The sequence below is a fragment of the Corylus avellana genome, chromosome 7 (genome assembly GCF_965113065.1).
Source record: "Corylus avellana chromosome 7, dhCorAvel1.hap1.2, whole genome shotgun sequence".
NCBI lineage: Eukaryota > Viridiplantae > Streptophyta > Magnoliopsida > Fagales > Betulaceae > Corylus > Corylus avellana.
This window is the reverse complement of record NC_142496.1, coordinates 11235800-11255982: the sequence shown is the minus strand read 5'-3', so window position 1 is coordinate 11255982 and position 20183 is coordinate 11235800. Positions and strand designations below refer to the sequence as shown.

The 20183-nt window shown below is 37.5% G+C and overlaps 1 protein-coding gene and 1 pseudogene across 1 annotated transcript; both read right to left on the bottom strand.

Annotated features, from left to right (window-relative positions):
- Window positions 1–2327: 2327 nt before the first annotated feature.
- CAS (calcium sensing receptor) lies at window positions 2328–6955 on the bottom strand. Its single transcript, XM_059597797.2, has 6 exons — window positions 6619–6955; window positions 5066–5311; window positions 3619–3811; window positions 3321–3462; window positions 2826–2957; window positions 2328–2684 (listed from the first exon to the last, which is right to left on the bottom strand). Exons 1-6 carry the CDS (start codon window positions 6838–6840, stop codon window positions 2444–2446), a joined length of 1176 nt encoding a protein of 391 aa, XP_059453780.2. The 5' UTR covers window positions 6841–6955; the 3' UTR covers window positions 2328–2443.
- Window positions 6956–14692: 7737 nt separating this feature from the next.
- LOC148584472 (uncharacterized) lies at window positions 14693–19623 on the bottom strand (annotated as a pseudogene).
- Window positions 19624–20183: the final 560 nt, after the last annotated feature.

Genomic DNA, 20183 nt, shown 5'->3' with positions numbered 1-20183 from the left:
CAAAAAAATGCAACATGTCCTAAAAAAATAAAAATAATTAAAAAAAGACGAACCCTAAAAACAAAATTGAAAATTATGGGGTAGCCACTGGCCAGGTCACCCCATTTTGGCCTTTAGGGGTGGTTTCCGTCACCCCCAAACCATCCTTAAGGGTGGCTCAACCATCCCTAATAGCCAAAATAGGGTGGCCCGACTACCCCATAATTTGTTTTCAGTTTTTTTTTTTTTTAGGTTTAGCTTTTGTAATTGTTTTTTTTTAATTATTATTATTTTTGTAATTATTTTTAATTTTTAATTTTTTGTAAGGACATGTTGCATTAAAAAAATAATAATTTTTGTAATTATTTTAAATATTTATTTTATTTTTGTTAAGGACATGTGGGGGGTGACACATGGCAATCCGTTAGTTTGGACTAATAGAATGTGACGGAGGTACTAAGTTGGTCTTTTTCTATAACTCAGTTACAATTTGTGATACGATTTGTAACTTAGGTGAAAAAAAAAAAAAAAAAAAAAAAAAAAAGTGAGAACCTTGATATTAAAAAGGTAATTAACCCGAGTTTTTTGTTTTAGTTTAGTTTGTTTGTTTTTTATTTTAAATAATAATAATAATAATAATAATAATAATAATTTCTTAAATAAGCTCTTTTTTTTATTATTATTATTTTTTTTTATGTTTACACTTTACCCCCGAAGTAATTTATGTTTACACATTACCCCGATGGCATTTTCGAACTTTTTAGTTGGAAAGTGTCACATGCCACACACGTGACTTGGTTTCCGTCGAAAGTGATGGCCAAAATAAACGGATGAGTTTTTTTGTTAACGTCTGAAACTTTTTGTTGGAGTCTTTTGTCACTTTTTAAATATTGGGCGCCAAAACGTAAATGTGTAGATACTTCAGTAGGGTAAAATGTATTTTCCTATTTAAAATTTTATAAAAAAGTCATAATGATCATTTATCACTTTTAAGTTTTAACGTTTAAAAACTAACGGAGGGGCTAATTTGCATCAAATTAAAAGTTCAGGGAGTAAAATTGAGTGTTTTTAAAATTTGAAAGTCTTTTCAAAACGTGTGGTAGTTCAAGGATCTAAAATGAAGTTTTCTCCAAATTGTTTTTTACTAACATAAGATTATTAGGGCGGTAAATGAATAAGTCTATTGTTTGATAATCTTATAAACTAAACTCAAATTTGAAACGTTTAATAAATAAGCCGATCATGAACACATAATTAGAATCAATTATTAAACGAGTTATACTTAACTGGACTCGTATAACTTTGTTATTATTATTTTGTATTGTATTATTGTGAGGGTTAAATACTCATTATCTTGTGAGTTTTAACGACATTTTTTTTTTTTTTTTTTCACTTCAATTTCATTTCGTACCGTATTAAAGATGGTATATCTCGCGTATGGCTAGAAATAGAAATCGTACTTCTATCCAACTTTTACAAATAAAGGTCGAGCACTTTTATGTTTATGTCCGCACGTAAGAAACTCTGCAATTTAAATTGAATTTTATATGATGATATATATGTAATGTTATTGAATGTTATCAATATTTGTTAGTTTTATTTATCAATAGTTATAAATCTTATAACTCCCATGCGAAAAATATTTTTCATGAAAATTGTGAAAGAATTATGTATTTCTAAAGTGAAAGAAGCATGTAAAATATTTGATAATGAAAGAAAATTTCATAGTTTGACACAGAAGAAAGCTTCGCGGTATATACACATGCCCCGTTTCATTTGAGAACCAATTTTTTTTTAGTATTTCTTTATAAAAGCATAATTATTGCTTGCTAGCATTGGGGTCTAATTCAATGTCACCTTTTTTTTTTTTTTTTGAAAAGTTTCCATATATAACTCCTCAAATTACTACTAAATTGACAGTATTTTTTCAAACTTTTAATTGCGACAATGTTCCTCTCCACCCAAAAGCCAGCTAAAAAACAAAAATGACCATAAATTTTTGTTAAAAGACAAAAATACCCTTATAAATTCGGAAAAAAAAAAACAAATTTATAAATTTTCTACTCCTTCTCTCCCTTTTTATTTATTTATTTATTTTATTTTATTAAAAGTATTTTCGTCATTAAGGAGGATATCGACAATTTTTAGCAGTTTGGTAAGTAATTATCGCAATTAAAAGTTTATACGGTACATTAACCAATTAGATGATATTTTATGGGGTACATTCACTTTTCCCTTTTTCTTATCTCTTTGGAAACAATGAGTCGTGCCTTTCAGCATGGCACTACTTTCTCTTCTAAATATTCTTTAGAACAGAGACTAGAATAGAGGCAAGGAACTCAGGAAAAAAAAAAAGAAGACCAACTGATTGACATTGATCAAAGAATTACACAAAATTTGTTCCAAGGGGGTCTAATCTAAACCATTTTTATATGCACATCAGAAGCATTTTTACCCAGAGTTGTCAATCGGACCCAGGAAGTAATTTTTGGCCACTTGAGCTGGTGGTGCCAAAGCGTCTGAGTGAAGCAGGGATGACCCGGGATGGTGAGAGCACCTCTGCAAAAGAGAACTTATATGTCTCTGTTCCTAACCGACTCTGCAACCATCCCCTGCTTCCAGAAAACCCATCAGCTACAACCCAGCAGTTCTTGAAGCCAAGGCTTGTTAGTGCTCTGGCAACTATTTTTGCCGAGTCGGAGTACCTGAATTATCTCAAAAATTCAACATCAATGTAATCAAACAGTCTATTTCACTCAATTTCCATGTGCTGAATCTGGAATGCACAGGCACACAACACAGCCTATATATAATGTTATAAGAGATCATGAGGATGAAAAGCTTACGAGTCCATGATAACAATTCTGGAGCCTTTGTTGATTTTCTTGAGATAAGAAATCTTCAAAGCAGCTATTTCTGCTTCCACTTTCTTTGCATTTCTGACAAGGCCTCTTAACTTGCTTGGTAATTCTTCCAAACTGAAACGTTAAAGACAATACTAGATACATCAAGGTAGCCGACAGATGGAGGTGTCTAGACCCTTTGGCGTGCAGAAAATTCCAGAGGGATGTTCTTACTAATAACACTTCATTACTGGATTTTGTTTGGTTGAAGAGTTGTTACAGGAGAGGTCTAATATGGGTTTTCAAGACTGATTTTAGACTCAAATATGATGTGACATTTCAGTTTAACCACCTAAAACATCATGTGTGTTTAGTCAGACAAAATTACTTAGAAGCAAGGTTTCAATGGAGGTATAGTCCGCTTAGATATTGTTTATTGTTTGATCAGCGAAGATGGGGAGTTTAAAATAAATATAATGAAGCTGAAGGATTACTTACGGAATTGCAATCATCCTGTTCTTAGCACTAGAGGGAAGACGGGGAATTCCAGCCTTGTCCTTGTCCTTCTCTAATCGAATATCGATCATAAAGTGGTTTTTACTAGATATTAGATCAAGAGTTTGCGCAGGAGTAAGATCACCTAAAAGAGTAACAGAATCATCAAAACCTTAGCTCCACTGCGCAGCATTAGCTTGGTGTGACATAAATTTGAAAGGACAGGACCAGGAATATTCACTATCTTCCAAACTTCTAGGTATAAATGAAGCAACTTAATATCAGAAGTCAATTAACTCACCTTGATAACCTCGAAGGCCAAAAGAGATGATAGACCAAATGGGAGGAAGGAGGAGGTATGTGAGAAATAATGCTCCTGCAGTTCCTACAATCACAACAGGATCTGTTGTCGAGATTTTTTCAATAGTTGATGAAGCTATAGGCTTGGCCCCTTCAATTACCTTTGTGGTCTGCTGAGCTGCATCTGCGACCGTCTGCAACCAATATATAATTCATTTTAAGAATATGAATTCATTTTGGAACTGAATGTAATCAAAAGATACTCATGCTCAGAGCAAACATCCATCTCAAAATATCTAACAAAAATTAATGTGTTGCTTGAGATAAAAATAATAAAAGGTATATGGAGGCCTTATATACGGTTATATAAAAAGTTTGAACACACAAATTAGTTGTCAAATATGGGACAATCCCAGAAATGACGACACGAAATGGAGACGAATTCATTTTATTGAAGTCATAAAAACATGCAAGGATTAACAATTCTAATGTTTCCAAGAGCAAGAAGACCTCTTCAGAACCCAGGCTACTACATTCATGGGCTAGTCCAGTGTCCAAATCATTTACTGAAATTTGGACTTGTTAAACTACATTAACGAAGTAGTCACTAGAAACAAGCAAAATTCCGTGACAATTAATTACTTTACAACCATCATTTTCAATTAAGTCAAAATTGAGAACACTGATAAGACCAAGATTGTCACAGTAAAACTTTTAATTACAAGCACTGCATTCCTCATTTAAACTAAAAATACTAAAGCAATTTTCCACAACATTCATTGCACAAACTAGTTATTTCAAGAACAAGAGCAAATATTCTTAAAAATTAGGGGAAACTTCACTAAGGACCCCCAAACTTCCACCCGTTTTGAAATACCCCTCATGAACTTCAAAATCTCTCAATTTAGTCCCTTGAACTTTCAATTGCTCTCAATTTGGACCATTCCGTTAATTTTAGCTGTTAAAAATTTAAAAAAAGACCAAAATATCCCTGATTTTTATTTTTTAAAAATAAAAAAACGTTTTAGAAGTTGGAATTTTATACAAAAGTCAAGGGTATAAACGTCATGTGACATTTAAAATCTGACGGAGGGATCCAAATTGAAAGCAATTGAAATTTAGGGGACTAAATTGAGAGATTTTGAAGTAGGAGGGTATTTCAAAACGGGTGGAAGTTTGGGGGTCCTTAGTGAAGTTTCCCCTAAAAATTAAAGTAGCTATTATCTTTAAAGTTTAAGCTGATAAAAAATTGTGGATTTAATCATTTAATTCATATTCTAACACTTCCAACAATTATGTTCATTTTTATATCAATGTCAAGCAATACATACTTTGATAGAAACACATGGTGTGCATGTACTTGGAATTCATAGCTATTACAACAAACCTAAACACCATATTGAAAAAAAGAAAAAGAAAAAAGAAGGAAATGAATAAAAAGAAGAAACCTTAGCAGCACTGAGAACAGGCTGTGTGTCGAAGCCAGAGCTTTGAATTACTTCTTGGGCCTTCTTTGAAGCCTCGGAAACTGCCGGGGAAGCAATCTTCAAGGCCTGTTCTCCTGCCTGACTAACAATTGGCAATGCCACCTCGATGCCAGGCTTCAAAGCATTTCCCACAACTTCAAGAATATGCCGAGTGGTATCCAAGAAACTCGAACCCACTTCCTGAACCTTATCAACTGTTTTCTCCACCTATTGATTGAGAAAACTCAAATCAATTTCAAGAACAGGGTATGAACTGAATTGAAGAACGCTACTAAGGCTTCATTTGGCATAACAGGTCTAATATGGGTAGTTGGGCTGAACGGTTGTATCCCATTTTGTTAGTTGAGTAGTTAGGCCAATTTCAATAGTTAGTTGAGTAGTTAAGCCCATTTCAGTAGATTGTTAGATTTGAGTTCAATTGTATAAATCTGTAGAAGTATATTGTCGAAGCTATCTTTGGAGAATAATTTGAAAACCTTTCTTTCATTGGAGATTGACTATCTCAAATCAATCACCTTTATAACCAATTTCATTCACACAACTCCACTACCAAATTTTTTACAACGAAATTACATCAATTTCATACAAAAATTCAAGAGGCTTGGTACAAATGGCATCAGATCCTTTCGATACATCAGAAGTATTAGATGAGTTGGCTCTAAAACTGATCCAAATTGCAGGAAGGTATGAAGCTTTTAGTAGATAATTCCTAAAAGATTTCAACTCAATCCAGCGAAATTTTGAGCCAATTGAACAATCTTATGGAGATTGTAGAGATGGAGAGCCAAGAACTTGTTGAATTGCCAGAAGAAAAAAAGAAAAAGAACAATAGCAACAGCAAAGTGATAGCATGGAGCAGCAACTAAAACAAATGAAATTCATTAAAGAACACAATCAAGAACAAAATGGTGAGGAACCATATCCATTTCAATGCAGTCAAATCCATTACAATTACCACATCCAATGCCTTCTTTCATCATTATCCATATATCCTTTTTCCATTGTTAGGTTTGTTGAGTAGTTTAGCCCATCAAAACCTTTCTTTCTTTGTTTGGAGATTGACCATCTCGAATCAGTCACTCCTATCAACAATTTCATTCATACAATTCCACTACCACATTTTTAACAACGAAATTACATGAATTTCATACAAAAATTCAAGAGCCTTGTTACATTTGCCCAGCATTTCTGGTGCATTTTCCTCTGTTTGAAATTAACAAGTTGCTTAGATATCTCCTCTCATGACAAAGAGAAATCCTAGTAAAACAACATCATGATAAATGGGTATTGACCGAACTTGGAGAAAACAACTTAGCAGTCTTCTGGCTAGCAATTTGAGGGAAAAAAAAAAAAAAAAATTGATGCTTCTGACCCTCAAAATTGCTTAAAGTTTCGATCACCAAAAGCAAGAAAAGTACTTCCAAAACATTCACCAATGATTCCTTTACAAATATGCAAACTTTGTTTGAATCTACCTGAGAAAGAATAAGAAAGAAAAATATATGTGAACTTACATCAGTGAGAGTAGAGACTATCTGATCCTTGGAGAGGGTGAGAGCCTTCGCTTCATGGGAAGGAGTAAATAGAGCCAACAGAGATATGGTGGTTGATGTTGGTAATGATACAGAAATGGGTCTGAATTGTTGTCTGAAAGAGGCTCTGGGAGTGGAAGATGGTGAGGAAGGAGTGGGAAGAGAAAGCCTGGGGGTGGCTGAAGCTCGGATGGCCAACTCCATAGCCGTTCGTGCCACAGCTCACTCAGAGTCGGATACTAAAGCGTGCGTCAGCCTGTGAATATGTTTCTCTACTTGAAGGATCACAAAGGAAAGGATTGTGTGGTGAGAAATAAGTGGAGGAAACGTAGTTGCTCAGGAAATTAAAAATGGACGAAATTTACCTAATGTTGGCAATAATAATAATAATAATAATAATAATAATAATTCTTTTACTCTGTTCGACTGGCTTGTAATTTGGATGTGAATATCGTATAATAAGATTTACTTGCTTAAATAAATTTTAGATTACTAGACTACTTACTATAAAGATAAATCTCATATTAAATCTCTTACATTATTTATTCAAATTACTATTAATTTGGAGTAATGTTAGAAGTCACTTTTATGTCCCTTTTTTTTTTTCACTCAAAAAATGATGTGACTTCTAAAATCACATTGGCCTTGTGATTGATTATTATTGACTTTTGATCAAATTGTGATTTTAAAAGTCACATCATTTTTAGAGTGGTATAAAATGGACATAAGAGTGACTTCTAGAATTACTCATCAATTTGGATAGATAATTGTTTTAGATCTCAATCTCATTTCCTATTGGGTACAATTTACAATTGGCAATTCATTTGGCATGCCAGGTTGACTCACAGGTTAACCTCATATGTGTTAACCCGAATGTGTCCTATATAGTTAATTTGGTTAAATCCTTCAACTCTAACATGACCCATTAAAACAAGTGAGTGACATTACCCGATTCATATAACATATTTAATAAATAGTTTGTGTTAGGTTTAGCTGACTCGTAGAACCCACTTAATAAACATGTCATGTAACAATCTGATCTCATATAGCGGAAAACTGTAATTATCAATACAAAAAAAATACTGTTAAAATACTTTTCTTTATACAAAAATACCCAAAGCTATGTCGTACAAGGCATTTATACAAATCTATCCGACAGTCTAAACTCTAGACAAAACTTAACCAACTTGGAATCTCTGTACATCTCAATATGAATCTCTAATCACAACTGCATAATTACCTTGATTTTCCATTCCTGCAAGCACTACACAAAACTGTGAAGTAGTGAGTCAATTGATTTCCGATAATATAAATCATTGTTGAATCATATATAGCAAAATGCTAGACAAGTTATAAAACCACAAAAATCCGTATTATTGGATATCAATATCATACTCAGTAAGTAAGAATACTTACTGTGGATTACATGAATGGATCATCAAAGGTAATTACTTGAAACCCGTTCTGCTGCAGTTGGTCCATACCCATAACAATCCCTTCACTGACTTTCTCTCTCTCTCTCTCTCTCGCCTAAACTCTCTTTCTTCCTCTTCAGCTCTCTGTCTTAAATTTCTCATCTCACTCTCGGTTTCTCTTGTGTTCTTTCTTTCTTGTAGCGCTTGGTCTCGCCCTTTCTCTCTCTGTTCTGAGTAAACACTCTTAGAAAGAAGAAAGACCGAGTAAAAAGCGGAAGAAGGAAGAATATATGCAAGAGATGGGAGAGGAGATGAGTGGTGAAAATTGTGAAGGAGAAGAGTTCTATTTATAGGAGAAAATCAAACACTATTCTACCTTCAATTTACAATTATACCCTCATTTTACTATTTCACCAACCCTATACTATTCCACCAACCCTATACTATTCTACCAACCCTATACTATTTCACCAACCCTATACTATTCTACCTTCTTATTCTACCATCCTTATACCTACCATTTACTATCCTATTATATCACCAATTATTACAATCATACTCCAAATTATACCAATCAATCATCAATTATCATATCTCTTAAATCTCCCAATAAAATAATCAATATAAAATCATCATCATGATATAATAACCTCAAATCAATATTCATTCCAATAATATTCATAAGATCTAATAAGTTCCTCAAGAATAAATATTATTACCTAATATCATCAATAAATATCTCAACCTCAAAGTAAATGCCATTACCTAATATGAATATTAATATAATCATAGCATCAATTTAATATCTCTAAAATAAGACTTTAAAAATCTGGGTTGCTACAATCTTCCCTCCTTATTAGAATTTCGTCCTCGAAATTAAAGCCCATAAATTACCACCTATCTCCAAATTGAGCAACCCAAATTAAAAACAAATCACACTTGAACCATAACTTACTCAAGTTACTAAATTTTTTTTTTTTTTTTAAATTCAATCTGTTCATAAATAAATATCATAACATATTCCATACCCAGGCGATGTGAGACTCTACAAGCACTCTTCTTGGGCACCAGTGTCACCGTTGGCAATCCTCAGGGAATTTCTTCATTCTCGGCCCTTAACTTTTGGCCCTTATACATCTCATTGTGTCTTAACTGACACCATTATAATATAACCCACTTTTGGCATCACCAACGTGTATCCACTAGCGACCCTCATAGGCTTGTGCACACTCCCACCATCTCAGGCTAGGTAATGCTTTGATACCATTTGTAACATCCCAGGGAAAAGCGCTAGCCACATCTGCGCTATTACCCCAAAAGGACTAGTCAATTTGGAGCTTCCCTAGAATTCATTATAAAGCCCAGTTTCACCTAGTAACTAGGCAATGTGGGACTTAGCACCCATGACTATCTCTATAAACTACCCACTCAATGTGGGCTTCTTCTCATCATGCAGTGCTTCAATACCACATGACCTGGCGTTACTAGGTGGCTCTGATACTATTTTTGTAACAACCTCATCTCATATAGCGGAAAACTGTAATTATCAATACAAAAAAAATACTGTTAAAATACTTTTCTTTATACAAAAATACCCAAAGCTATGTCGTACAAGGCATTTATACAAATCTATCCGACAGTCTAAACTCTAGACAAAACTTAACCAACTTGGAATCTCTGTACATCTCAATATGAATCTCTAATCACAACTGCATAATTACCTTGATTTTCCATTCCTGCAAGCACTACACAAAACTGTGAAGTAGTGAGTCAATTGATTTCCGATAATATAAATCATTGTTGAATCATATATAGCAAAATGCTAGACAAGTTATAAAACCACAAAAATCCGTATTATTGGATATCAATATCATACTCAGTAAGTAAGAATACTTACTGTGGATTACATGAATGGATCATCAAAGGTAATTACTTGAAACCCGTTCTGCTGCAGTTGGTCCATACCCATAACAATCCCTTCACTGACTTTCTCTCTCTCTCTCTCTCTCGCCTAAACTCTCTTTCTTCCTCTTCAGCTCTCTGTCTTAAATTTCTCATCTCACTCTCGGTTTCTCTTGTGTTCTTTCTTTCTTGTAGCGCTTGGTCTCGCCCTTTCTCTCTCTGTTCTGAGTAAACACTCTTAGAAAGAAGAAAGACCGAGTAAAAAGCGGAAGAAGGAAGAATATATGCAAGAGATGGGAGAGGAGATGAGTGGTGAAAATTGTGAAGGAGAAGAGTTCTATTTATAGGAGAAAATCAAACACTATTCTACCTTCAATTTACAATTATACCCTCATTTTACTATTTCACCAACCCTATACTATTCCACCAACCCTATACTATTCTACCAACCCTATACTATTTCACCAACCCTATACTATTCTACCTTCTTATTCTACCATCCTTATACCTACCATTTACTATCCTATTATATCACCAATTATTACAATCATACTCCAAATTATACCAATCAATCATCAATTATCATATCTCTTAAATCTCCCAATAAAATAATCAATATAAAATCATCATCATGATATAATAACCTCAAATCAATATTCATTCCAATAATATTCATAAGATCTAATAAGTTCCTCAAGAATAAATATTATTACCTAATATCATCAATAAATATCTCAACCTCAAAGTAAATGCCATTACCTAATATGAATATTAATATAATCATAGCATCAATTTAATATCTCTAAAATAAGACTTTAAAAATCTGGGTTGCTACATGTCATATTAGGTTGACTTAAACACGGCCTGTTTGACATGTATATGAATTAATTTTTTTTTCTTTTTTAAAAAGAAAGAATTTTTTTTTTTTTTTTTTTTTTTTTATGAATTTGAAAAATTGAATTTAAATGAATTTTAATTTTACTGGTTCGTGGATCACCCTTGGGTTAAAGCAAGTTGACCCGAGATTCACTTGGTGCTTACTGTCAAACATCCATTTGATGCTTACAATAAGAATTACTACTTCCCTTGTTTTTCTTAATGATCTATTAGAGCATACATATCTGGGTACTAAACATTCATACATTGTTGACAAATTATGTATGAATTTGTCAACAATCATACATAAAGCACTTGACTCAAAATTTATGGAGTTTGAGTCAAGTGGCGGCTACGCCTTCTAACTCATTTGAAGATCTCTAATGTATTTAACATAAAAGCACTTGACTCCATGTTTTGTTGATACTAAAAGAGGCGACTTGAATTTAAAGTCAAGTTATTTTCAGTCTGGGAGAGACGCATGCATGAAAATCAATAGTTGAGTTGTAAGATACTGGATTAATGGTACTGAAATGTCTTGAGAAAAAAATCAAAACAAGAATGGCAAGTATCATACATAATTTTTGAAGATTACTTTTGAAATAAGATCAACACAATAACAAAAAGAATCAGACATAATATTTGAAAATTATTTATAGAATAATATATTTTTTTATTTGCAAGAATTCTGCTTTGTTTCAAAGTTTATGGATATTTTTGTATTTCTATTTCTTTCTTTTTTTCTCCAAGCATTTTGCTTAAAAGTATTCAAACTCAATTTATATAAAGGCATATTGTGCGTATTATTTTCCAATTCAATTTTGGAGATGAATAAAATTTTAGTCTTTTAGAGGGTGACTAGCTAGGGTCTTTCTCTTAACTAATTGTTATTTCCTCTCTTCGTGAGCTCCTTTTACAACATTTAATCTTAGTTTTTGTTTATTGTCATATGCTGTCAGAATAGTCATAATTTTGTTATGAGTCGTATGGTCCCATTAATCTAGAATAAATGAGCATTTTCCTGTTTAGTAGAAAAACACTTGAAAAATATGTACTCAACCCGTGTGTAAATCTTAATGGTATGTAGTTGCCTATGCAATTTTCTGTAAGGCCTCGTTTGTTTGGGCTGAAAACAATTTTGGAAAATGTTTTTCGTATTTTTCGGTGTTTGGTGTGACGGAAAATAATAGTCAACTTTAGGTCCTGACCGGGACACCACTGAGACCCCTTCAGGACTCGCTGGGACCCAACCAAGCCACCTCCGGTTCATTGCCCAAACAACGTTGGGACTTGATGTGGTGTTTTTGTGACCAAAAATATCAATAATAAAATTACCACTCGCAATAGAACGAATCCCGTAGGATAGGGCTATATTGAGGGTGTCGAACCTCAAGGACTGCAGGGGTTTAATTATCAAAATCAAAAGATCAAAATTAACTTAATTAAAAGAGAGTGAATTGGTTGTGAGAATTTAAAGTGCATAAAATAAACGGAAATAAAAGGGAGTAAATCTATGAAAGAGAGAGTAGGGTATTGACTTCACCACGATCCGCACATCAATGGTTAACCATAATTAACTCTAGTAATTCATTCTATGCATGTTATAATTTTAACAAGAAAATAATCTCATACAATCAATGGAATAGCATAACCCATCTTCGGTTGGCACGGACCGTCTACCTAAATTACACTAAACTAAGGTGTAGTACGATCCGTCTTCCCTAGGTATGGTCTATCTAACGCTATTGATTGCATGCCAATTAAATACCATTGTATAACCATCATTCTTATGATCACAGAAAATAAGAATGATTTGAGTTCAATAATAGTAAAATAATTTTTAAGACAAGATAAGAATTCTACTAATATTGATTTGGAATTTAAAGAACAACTGCATTTAATATGAAGAACAGAAATCAACTATAGCAATCCTCAGGGTTATACAATCAACATGCATAAATTGAAAGACTAGAAATTAAATACAATCAAACCATTGTGCTTGGAAAGGGCTACATCAATACCTCACAATTGGGTTTAGCTGCTCATGATCTCCTAAGCTCCACAGACTATTTTACTGAATTTTTGCTCTAGAAGCGGTGTGTCTTTTCTCAATGCTTAGAGGCCTATTTATAGGGCTTAGGAGAGTCCTAGAAGCCCTAGTAATCCTATAAATTTCGGAGATTTAAGTCCAAGTCCAATTAGGATAAAGAAAACCTAAGTCTAAATCGGAATAGGATTCGCCCAGAATTGCGTTCCTATCTTGCGGGGCGATTTTGGCAATGCGACGCTCCGAATTAGGAAAATGCTATTTCACAATGATTTGTAGACATTTGAGTCAGCTTTCCAGTTCTGCTTGAATCACCTCAATCGGATATTTGAACTGAAACTTATGGCCAAAATACCGAGACATATGCAGAATCCAAAATTGAATCCAATCCGATTTTCACTCCAATTTGAGCAATTCCGAATTAATCCCTTCCTTTATTTGATTAAACTTAACCACAACATATAAGTCCTCTGTTATGATTGGCTACGCTTAATCATCTCAACGTGTGCTTTTAAGCCCAAAATCAATGGAATTAATTGCATCTTTATTTATAACCTGAAAACACAAAAATAAAACAAAAATCAAACAAATAACAATGCTAAGGAATTAACATATGCAAATTAAGGGCCTTGAATGTGCAACATTCGGCGCTTATCACACCCCCCAACTTACATATTGCTAGCCCCTTAGCAATATATAACAAAAAATAAACTGAAAAACAAAAAAGATAAGTCCAGCTTTCGTGGGACGTACGGTTGCATTTAGCATATGCAACAAGCCTTTTAAACCCCTAGGAGTTCCCTAGAGGACGAGTGAAGTCTCGTGAGGGTTTTCCAGGAATGATACCCACTAACATTTTCTAACCATGTAATTTCTAAGAATGCAATCTCATGACCATCATGGTTTTCAGTCATTAGCAGGCTTAATAAAACAAACACTATCTTCACAATTTCAGGCAATCACAACTTAGCTCCAATCATGGCAATTATGAGATATTACAAAATTCAATTAGTGTATGTGAACTCAACACATAATCAAGGGATTTCAAAACTAATCTCAATCATGCATGGATCAATACTTAAAATTTATTGGACTCCCCATCGGACAAACAACCAAGGCAACTTTTTGTTTTGTTTTGTTTTTTTTTTTGTTTTTTTGTTTGTCTTTTTACTTAGCTCCCTTAAGCTTTCTGATTGACCCATTTATCGAGTGTTAGGCCAATGACTCCCAAACCAGATGGTTTTAGGGCATTAGGTGTAAAAACACCCCTAAGGACTTACTAACTCGGGTAAAAAAGGCTACAAAGCTAAGCTACCAACCAATCCAAACTTTTCACTTTTTGACGCGAACACTCACTACTTAGTGAGGCAAGAGGTCCGGTTACTTGGTGGAAAGTTTAAAATGATCATTTTTATTTATTTATTTTTTATTTTATTATTATTATTTTTATACTTTATGCCAAAGTTGTTTTCCCAATAAGTTACCCAACTACATTCCGAATATTAAAACCAAACATTCTTGATTCCAGATTTTATACCCCACAGACTATATGCAAGTGTGCTTGTGAAAATTAAATTGAAACAAGTAATATTTCATGCTTCCAATGAGAGTAACCCAGTTTTAATTTCTTAATCACGTGATCATGTGTTCGTCATATTAAGCCCATCAATGAATTTCAAACCACAATAGGAAAATCAATTGCATGCTCAGAACTATGATGTATATGCCCACACCCCCCAACTTAAAGTGCACAATGTCCTCAGTGTGTGGAAAATAAAAATAAAACAATGCAGGGGAAAAAGAAACACCGAACCTGTCACTGTGGCGCAGAAGACGATGCCCCTGGAGCAGGTGGCAGCCGAGCTACAATGGCACGCAGCAGTTCTTGCTGCGCTTCAAATCGTTCATCTGCCTGGCACCTGTCTTCCGCTCTCTGGTTTGCAAGCTCAGCGCGGAGGTCTTGCAATTCTTTATGTAAGGACTCATATTGTGACATGGTCAGAGTGACTGTAGCTGGTGCTCCCATGCTATCGATCGGCGCTGCTGGAGGTGGCTCAATGGCTGGGCTTTGTTGAGGCAATTGCTCGAACACTTGGTGTGCACCACAAAATTGAGGTGGTGAAGAACCACCTTACTAGGCTGCCCAACCCCCTGCAAACAACGAAAAAAACCAACACAGAGTAGTCCGTGGACCCACGGACTGCTGATTTCTACAAAAAAAATGGAGAAAACTGGGGCAGTGGGGTATTGGGAAGAATGGGAAATGGGGGTGGTTAAAGTGGTCGGAGAGGGGGAACGTGGGGCGACGTTGGGGTTTCGGCGGTGGTAGGGGAGTGCGGCGGCGACGGGGTGGAGGTTGGTGGTGTTTGGTGGTGGTATTGGGTGGTGGTGTTGGGTGGGCGCAGTGGTGGGGGAGGGGGGAAAAATGGGGGAGAAAGAGGGGATTTTGTGACCTAAAAAGGTCACGTGAGGTCTCTGGACGAGTGCGTTCGATCGGACTCGTGCAGAGGATGGAGTGGAGTGCAGGGGTACGCTCGAGCGGCACTGAAGGTGCGCGTGAGCGTACGCGTGCATGTGTGTGCTTGGTTGAGAGCGGCTGCGCTCAATCCCATGCAGGGTCTAGAGCGCAGGCCCGTGTACTGGGATCGAGCGCACAGTGGGTGCGCTCGAGCCCAGGGTGTCAGTGCCTTAATCACAAAGATAGACGGGATCCGTCAAATCGACGGATTCCACATCTGTACCTGGCTCGAGGTTCTGGATGCAAGGCTTCAACCTTTGACCGTTGACCTTGAATAGAGTGCCATCCTTTGGGTCCCGCAATTCAATGGCTCCATGGGGTGACACTGAGGTGACTATGAAGAGGCTGTCCCATCTTGAACGGAGCTTCCCAGGGAAAAGCCGGAGTCTGGAATTGAAGAGCCATACTTTCTGATCCCGAACAAATTGCTTAGGCAAGATATGTTTGTCATGAAAAGCCTTAGTCCGCTCCTTATAAAGGCAAGCACTATCATAGGCATCTCGCCGCAGCTCCTCCAATTCTGTCAACTGAAGTTTCCGGTGCGGACCGGCAGCTTGCATGTCGAAATTGAACTGCTTGATGGCCCACATAGCCTTGTGTTCTAATTCCACAGGGAGGTGACACGCCTTGCCATAAACCAGCCGATAGGGAGACATTCCAATGGGGGTTTTGTAAGCTGTGCGGTAGGCCCATAATGCATCATTGAGGCGCAAGGACCAATCCTTGCGGTCCGGCTTAACCGTTTTCTCCAGAATATGCTTAATCTCCCGGTTAGACACTTCCACTTGGCCACTTGTTTGAGGATGGTAAGGAGTGGCGACCTTATGTGTGACAGAATACTTGAGAAGCAAGGCCTTGAAAAACTGGTTGCAAAAGTGTCTACCTCCATCACTGATGATAGCCCGAGGGGTACCAAATCTGCTAAAAATGTTGGCTTGGAGGAACTTCACTACAACCTTGTGATCATTGGTTTTTGTGGCGATAACTTCGACCCATTTAGAGACATAATCCACTCCTACCAAAATATACTCATGTCCACAAGATGGTGGGAAGGGTCCCATGAAGTCGATACCCCAGACATCAAAAATCTCGACAATAAGGATGGGGTTCAATGGCATCATGTCCCTCCGAGACAGAGCTCCTAGGCGCTGACATCTCTCACAAGCTCGGCAGAAGTCATAGGCATCTTTGAACAAGGTGGGCCATGTGAATCCGCATTGTAGAACCTTGGCTGCTGTCTTCTTAGCACTGAAATGTCCCCCACAAGCTAGAGAATGATAAAAGGTAAGAATGCTGGAAAATTCACTCTCAGGAACACATCGTCGGATGATCTGGTCAGCACAATACTTGAACAACTCTGGATCTTCCCAATAATAGAATCGGACTTGCTTGAAGAAGCGGTCCTTATCTTGCTTAGACCACTGAGAGGGAATCCGGCCTGTTGCTAGATAATTGACAATATCGGCATACCACGGCGAATTTCTCGGGGTGATTTCTAAGAGTTGCTCATCTGGGAACGAGTCATGAACTGGAACCGGCTGGGGTGTCGCAAATGAAATCCGTGACAAATGGTCAGCAACAACATTTTCAGTACCCTTCTTGTCCCGAATCTCAATGTCAAACTCTTGTAGAAGTAGAATCCAGCGGATCAACCGAGGCTTTGTTTCCTTCTTGGCCAGCAGGTGTCGTAGAGCAGCATGATCAGAAAAAATTATAACCTTTGATCCCAGAAGATATGAGCGGAATTTATCCAGAGCAAATACCACAGCTAGCAATTCTTTCTCAGTGGTTGTGTAATTGACTTGAGCATCTATCAACGTCTTGCTAGCATAATAAATGACATGAGGAAGCTTGCCTACCCGTTGTCCCAAAACTGCACCCACAGCATAATCAGATGCATCACACATGATCTCAAAGGGCAATGACCAGTTAGGCTGCTGCATGATTGGAGCAGAGGATAATAGGGACCGGAGCTGCTTGAATGCCTGGTGACAGGCTTCATCAAAGTGAAAAGGGGTGTCCTTAGCAAGCAAGTGACATAAGGGCCTTGAAATTTTGCTGAAATCTTTGATGAAACGACGATAGAAGCCGGCGTGCCCTAGGAAAGAACGGATCTGCTTCACTGAAGTGGGTGGTGGTAAATTTTCAATGAGCTCAACTTTGGCCCGGTCCACCTCAATACTCGTTTGGACACTATATGGCCCAAAACTATACCTTCCTGGACCATGAAGTGGCTTTTCTCCCAGCTCAAAATCAGGTTAGTTTCTTTGCAACGTTGAAGCACAAGTGACAGATTATGGAGGCATTTATCAAAAGAAGATCCAAAAACAGAAAAGTCATCCATAAATACCTCCAAAAATTTTTCCACCATGTCGGAGAATATAGACATCATACATCTCTGGAATGTGGCAGGTGCATTGCATAGGCCGAAGGGCATGCGTTGGTAAGCAAAGGTGCCGAATGGACATGTGAACGTCGTCTTCTCTTGGTCTTGGGGATCAACTGCTACCTGATTATACCCGGAATAGCCATCTAAGAAGCAATAGTAGCCTGGCCAGCAAGACGCTCCAAAATTTGATCAATGAATGGGAGCGGGAAGTGATCCTTTCGGGTATGAGAATTGAGCTTCCGGTAGTCAATGCAGACACGCCACCCCGTGGTTGTGCGCTGTGGCACCAATTCGCCAGCAGAATTCTCAACAACGGTGATGCCTGATTTCTTTGGAACCACTTGAGTGGGGCTCACCCATTTGCTATCTGAGATGGGGTAGATGATGCCTGCATCAAGTAACTTGACGACCTCTTTCATTACTACCTCCTTCATGTTGGGATTCAACCGGCGCTGTGCCTGACGGGAGGGTCAAGCATCTTCTTCCAAATGGATCCGGTGCATACAGATGGAGGGGTCAATGCCTTTCAAATCTGCCACAGTCCAACCAATAGCCTCTTTATATTCTTTTAACACTGCGAGCAGACTGTCTTCTTGGTCTTTTTGTAAGTCGGAAGCAATGATGACCGGCAGGGTGTTGTTGGACCCCAGAAATGCGTATTTGAGCTTTTCTGGCAGGGGCTTCAACTCAAGCTTTGGTGGAGACAGTAGGGATGGAACAGGAAGAGTGCTTGATGTCACAGGTAAGGGCTCCTTTACTACTCTCCATGGATGGAAATCTGCACTGGCGGCTGTTTCTAACAATTCATGGACCTCTTGAATGTACTGGTCGGTGTTGAATTCTTCAAAGTTGAAAAATTTAGGCAAGCTTCTACAGGGTCCTTTGTCAGGAGACTGGGTAGTGAGTCTTCTATATATTCTTCAATGTTGTCCAAAAAGAAACACTCATTCTGATCAGGAGCATGCTGAAACGCAGTAAAGATATTCAACCGAACTTTCATATTGCCAAATGAGATTTCCATGACTCCAGTTCGACAGTTGATGCATGCATTTGCTGTGGCTAAGAATGGACGCCCAAGGATGACAGGAACCAGCTTCTCAGGATTGGGCACAGGCTCGGTATCCAGCACGATAAAGTCGACTGGGAAGAAAAATTTATCCACTTGGATGATCACATCTTCTACAATCCCTCTAGGCTTCTTGATTGACCGATCAGCTAGTTGCAGAATCACTGTGGTGGGCTTCAGCTCCCCAAGGCCCAACTGCTGATATACTGAATAGGGAAGTAAATTCACTCCAGCTCCCAAATCTAAGAGTGCCTTATCAATCTCTCTTTTTCCGATGATGCATGAAATTGTAGGAGCCCCGGGGTCCTTGAACTTCGGAGGGGTGTTGTGTTTAATCAGAGAACTTACTTGCTCAGTCAGAAGAACTTTCTTGGGGATGTGGTTTCTGGTCTTCCGCTTTTGAGTACACAAGTCCTTGAGGAACTTGGCATAGGCAGGTACTTGTGCAATGGCATCAAGAAGGGGAAGATTGATCTTTACCTGTTTGAACATCTCCATCATTCCTTGTATTTTCTCGCCTTGTTTCCCAAAGTGAGAAGGTGCCTTGAGACGTTCTGGGAAGGGGGCTGGTGGCTCATAGGGGATCTCTGGAGTGGATACTGCTGATGACGAAGCCTCATTGCTTACTGGCTTGCTTTTATCATTCTGCAAATTCTGTGCAACCTCCTTGTGTTCATCTTTCTTCTCCTCCACATGATTGTCAACTATTTTGCCGCTTCTTAAGGTAGTGATGGCTTGAACTTGCTGATGGTATGAAGTGCCCTCATCGACCATATAGTGCCCCTTAGGGTTTACCACTGGCTGACTTGGAAGCTTTCCTTCATCTCTTCTGTTGATGGTGTTGGCAAGTTGTCCAACTTGAGCTTCTAGCTTGGCAATGGATTGAGAATGTGAGTTGACTATTTCCTCTTGAGATTTAATTGACTGCTTGATCTCGCTGGTCAGCTCAGTTACTGCTTTTACAATCCGATCCTCAAAATTAGACTCGGAGGGAGCTTGGTAGTGCTGCTGTGGAGGCCGGTAAGTGGACTGAGGTTGGTAGGGCTGCCTGTTGGATTGAGAGTGATTGTGTGGCCCTGAGGATGAGTTGCTTGAATTCTTCCATGAGAAATTTGGATGATTTCGCCACTCGGGGTTGTAGGTATTGGAGTACGGATCATTACCCGGCCTGGAGAAAGTTGCATTAACCTGCTCATTAGAAATATCAGTATAATTTCCAGTAACAGGGCAGTTATTGACATGATGCATAGGACTGGAACAGAATGAACATGCTTCAGTGTGTGTGTGAGCAGTATTAGGAGCAAAACCAGCAGTCAACAGAACTTGATCCAACT

Coding starts and splice junctions, on each gene's coding strand:
- CAS (XM_059597797.2), bottom strand. CDS start 6,840: ATGGAGTTGGCCATCCGAGCTTCAGCCACCCCCAGGCTTTCTCTTCCC. Junction 3,812..5,065: donor CTGTTCTCAGTGCTGCTAAG/GTTTCTTCTTTT, acceptor TATTGGTTGCAG/ACGGTCGCAGATGCAGCTCA. Junction 2,685..2,825: donor AGAATTGTTATCATGGACTC/GTAAGCTTTTCA, acceptor GAGATAATTCAG/GTACTCCGACTCGGCAAAAA.